This window comes from Tupaia chinensis, unplaced genomic scaffold (genome assembly GCF_000334495.1).
Source record: "Tupaia chinensis unplaced genomic scaffold, TupChi_1.0 Scaffold000688_1, whole genome shotgun sequence".
NCBI classification, from domain to species: domain Eukaryota; kingdom Metazoa; phylum Chordata; class Mammalia; order Scandentia; family Tupaiidae; genus Tupaia; species Tupaia belangeri.
This window is the reverse complement of record NW_006160211.1, coordinates 1,995,116-1,999,257: the sequence shown is the minus strand read 5'-3', so window position 1 is coordinate 1,999,257 and position 4,142 is coordinate 1,995,116. Positions and strand designations below refer to the sequence as shown.

General features: G+C 48.9%; 1 protein-coding gene across 1 annotated transcript in view; it reads left to right on the top strand.

Annotated features, from left to right (window-relative positions):
* The window catches only part of PYGL (glycogen phosphorylase L), a 45,873-nt gene continuing 41,731 nt past the window's right edge, over nt 1–4,142 (top strand). The window contains exon 1 of the mRNA XM_006160529.3: nt 1–243. Coding sequence (XP_006160591.1) covers nt 1–243 — 243 coding nt within the window. The remainder of the gene's footprint in view (nt 244–4,142) is intronic.

Genomic DNA, 4,142 nt, shown 5'->3' with positions numbered 1-4,142 from the left:
ATGGCGAAGCCGCTGACCGACCAGGAGAAGCGGCGGCAGATCAGCATCCGCGGCATCGTGGGCGTGGAGAACGTGGCCGAGCTGAAGAAGGGCTTCAACCGACACCTGCACTTCACGCTGGTCAAGGACCGCAACGTGGCCACCCCCCGCGACTACTACTTCGCGCTGGCGCACACGGTGCGCGACCACCTGGTGGGGCGCTGGATCCGCACGCAGCAGTACTACTACGAGAAGTGCCCCAAGGTACCAGCACCCACCCGGGCGGGCGGCGGCACTCTCCGCGTGACCACCCCGCACCCCCCTGGCCTGCAGCCTGGACGTGTCTGGGCCGCGGGTGCGCAGCCCGAGGGACAGACTCGGCCACCTCGCCCCGCAGACGCCTCGTTCACGTCTCCGCGGCGCCCCACCCAACCCACGGGGGCTGTCCTCCTCCCGGGGTCCCCCCGTAAGCCAAAGCTTTGGCCTCTGTCGCCCCTCGCTTTGTGAAGTTTTTGGCGTGTCTCAGCATTCAGTCAAGTAACGGGCGCCTCTTGCCCCTTAGGCTAGGTACTGTTCTGGGCCCCAGCATTCAGCCCTGAGTGAACCCGACAAAGTCCCTCGTAGTGTTGAGGGGAAGAGGACAAGTGAAGAGCGGGGACCTGTTCTGTCCCCAGTAGAGAGTTCTATTTGCCCAGTTCCGAAGAGGAGGGTGTGGCGCTCCTGGACTTCCTTGGTTCTTTGGGGATGAAGGCCAGGCCATGCTGGACTCCTGCTTCCTGGAGATGCCCGCCCTTAAGACCCCTTATACTTGGAGACCTACGCCCAGAGTTGTCAAGGAAGGCTCTTCAGGGCCCGCCTCCCTCCACTGCGTGGGAGCTGCACTGGAGAGCTTCTGAAGGGGAGAGAGGCTGGACCCAAGAGGGACTTGTATCTCTGTGCCTGACCAGTCCCGGAAGGGGGTCAGAGCAGGGAGAAGGCTTCTGTGCAGGGAGGGTGACAGCACCTCTGACACCTGGAGTGAGGGTGGGGCCAGTCTGTATTAGGAGAGGAAACTGGAAAAGCTGGCTGGAGGCAGGCATATTGGAAAGGGTGAACGACCAGGATATACCCTGGGGGCAGTGATACATACATATAAATATTTAGTAGGGCTTAAAAAATATTAAAAGGCATAAAGAGGGGAAAAAAGGTCCATAATCCCAGTGCCCAAGAACCCTGGTAGGAATTTTTAGAAAGAGGGAAAGAAAGGGGGCCAGCAGGTGGTATAGTGGTTAAGGTGCTGGACTCACATGGTTGACCACAGTTTGAGTCCTGGACCCGGCGGCTTGAACTCACACCAGGTGTGTGTGTATGCATGCATGTGTACCCAAAATCCTGAGGAGGATGGAGGAGAAGGGATTGTATTATGGCCATCCCGCCCCCCGAGGAATGATTTCCCACTTCTCTCTTTCTGTTTGTCCAGCAAGTACCTGCACCCTATAGCAAAAACAAAAACAAAAACAAAAAACAAAACAAAACAAACAAACAAAACAAACAAACAAACAAAACCTCTCTTAAAAAGAGAGAGAAAGTAAATTTTCATATAGTTTCATTGCAGCTATAACAAAGCTTTTAACTGGGAAGTAACCTCCATCACCTGAGTCCTAAGCCTCTACCAAAAGGTAGCAACTGCTAAACGTATCCTTAGAAAACTCATTTGGAACTTGCACAAAGTTGCGCTGGACTCCATCATTCATTGCAAATTATTTTTAAAGTTTTTAAGTCAAAGATGAAGAGCCATATCTCAGAGACACACACACATGCCCTAAGCACAGGGCGCCATCACATCCAGCACCCTGGAGCCTTTTTTCTCCTCCAGAAACACAAGCTAATCTAGCTCGCTTTTCCTGATTCTCTGACTAGGTTCCTCAAGGGGCTTTCCTTTCCTACTTGCATGCGGATCTAAGCCAGCCATACTGGTGGTGCCTTGGGGATACGAAGGGAGCATGTTTAATCCCACACATGGGAACGAAGCACCCGACAATCATTCATCTAATCGGGATGCGCCCTGCCGTCATAGAGCTGAAGTGGAGCCGGCAGGTGTGGCCCTGCTTCCTTCTCGCCCCTCCTGCTCTAGTCACCACCACACAGAGAGCCCAGCTCTGGACCTCTCCTCTGATTCGTTTTCAGACTTTACTCCCCCATTTCCAAATGCTTCGTGAGCACCCTTGGATCTCTGGCTTCCTCAAACTGACCACATTAAAACCTCAATGTTACTCCTCCTCATCCTGCCTCATCTTCTAATTTTAATGACACTGCCACTGTGACAGTATTCCGGACACAAACTTTGGCTTTCTCGTACATTCTCCATTCAAGGGGTGTCAAATTCTGTTGATTTCTCCAGCTTCCCTTGAAATTGCCCAGTCCTCCATTCTTATTGTCTCAGGGGTGGGTCTGGCTACTAGTCTGTTGCAGCAGACTTTTCTTTTTTTGTTTGTTTGTTTTTCCCATAATGTGCATACACTCACCAAAGAGAGTCAGAGAGGAAAAGTGAGAAACCACCCTCCAAAGGAAGATGGCCACACTGCAGTCCCTTTTCCTTCATTCTCCTCTCAGAATTTCGAGCATGCACACACATACCCAGTATGATTTTCAAGCCACCAGGTCTGGGACTCAAACCATGGTTAGCCATGTGGAAGTCCAACGCCTTAATCACCACACCACTTCCAGGCCCCCACAGCAGATTTCTATCTTGTTTCCCAGGTGTGGTGAAACAAACCGTGGGAGGCAGAATATCACTAGCAGACACATTTTGTTTGCCTAGCTGAATATCTCTCCGCAGTTTAATTTTCAGTGCCTTCAGGCAGGATTTGCACACTCCAGTTCCTGTGCGGTATTGCTCATTGTTTTATGAGACCTCCATTACACATTTATTGTCCCCGGCTGGCAGTTCAGTTCGCAATTCCGGATCACTCTGTGCATTGCAGTCTGTTTAATCTTCACAACGCAGCACGTCTTGCCCTCTGCTCAGTTGTCACTGGCTCCTATAGCCTACCACGGTCCTTTGTCGAGCATATGAAAGCCCTTCTCGATCCCAGCTAACCTGTCCTTCCCTCTTATCTTCCATTACTCTCTTATTCCTACCTTACTCACCCGTCTGACCAAGCCCCCTTCTGGACCTGTACTCACACTGTGCCCGTCACAACTACATATTTCTGTGCTCAGCGTGGGCAGGCCTCAGTCGTTACTGCCACCTTTCATGCCCAGAAGTGCTTAAGTCCTTTGATTACTGTTGGGTACTAAATTTTAATTAATTAATTTTTTTCTTAGAGATTTTTGCTATTGGGCACTTATGCTCGCCAAAGAGAGAGAGAGAGACAGAAAGTCAGAAAGAGAGAAATCACCCCCCAAAAGGATGATCACACCACAGTTCTTTCTCCTCCATTCTCCTCTCGGGATCTTGGGCACACATGCATACGTGCCAGGTGTGAGTTGTAAGCTGCCAGGTCCGGGACTCAAACCACTGTCGATTACATGGGAGTTCAGCAATGTAACCATTATACCATCTCCTGGTCCCTCTAAAGGTTAAGTTAAAAAAAAAAAAAGTTATTGTTTTCTTCTTTATTTTATTTTCACAAACCTTTTGAAAATGTCCACTTTTGCATAATTTATGTAAAATATTAGTAATAGTATATGCATATGAATTATAAGGTATATTGGGGATGCTCTAATACTTTACCATTAGGCAATTATAATATGTGTTTGGAGACCATTAACAATGAGGATGGCAGAGATCTATTTTTCAAAGTCTTATATATTTCTAAATATAAAGTGAAGTCCCCCCCGAAAAAAAATACTTGAGAGAAAATAGGAAATTACCTTACTTAAACACACGTCTTGTGACCAGCAGATGGTGTAATGGTTATGTTGCTGGACTCCCATATAGTTGACTGCAGTTCGAGTCCTGGATCCAGTGGCTTTAAACTCCTACCAGGCGCATGTGCGTGTGTGCCTAAAATCATGAGAGGAGAATGGAGAGAGGGATTGTGGCGTGACCATCCCCTGGGAAGTGATTTCTTGCTTTCTGTCTCTCTGCCTCTCTGCTGAGCACTTGCACCCTATAGCAAAAATCTCTCTTAAAAAAAAAAAAAAATCCTGTCTTTTTTTTTTTTTAGGGTTTTCCCATA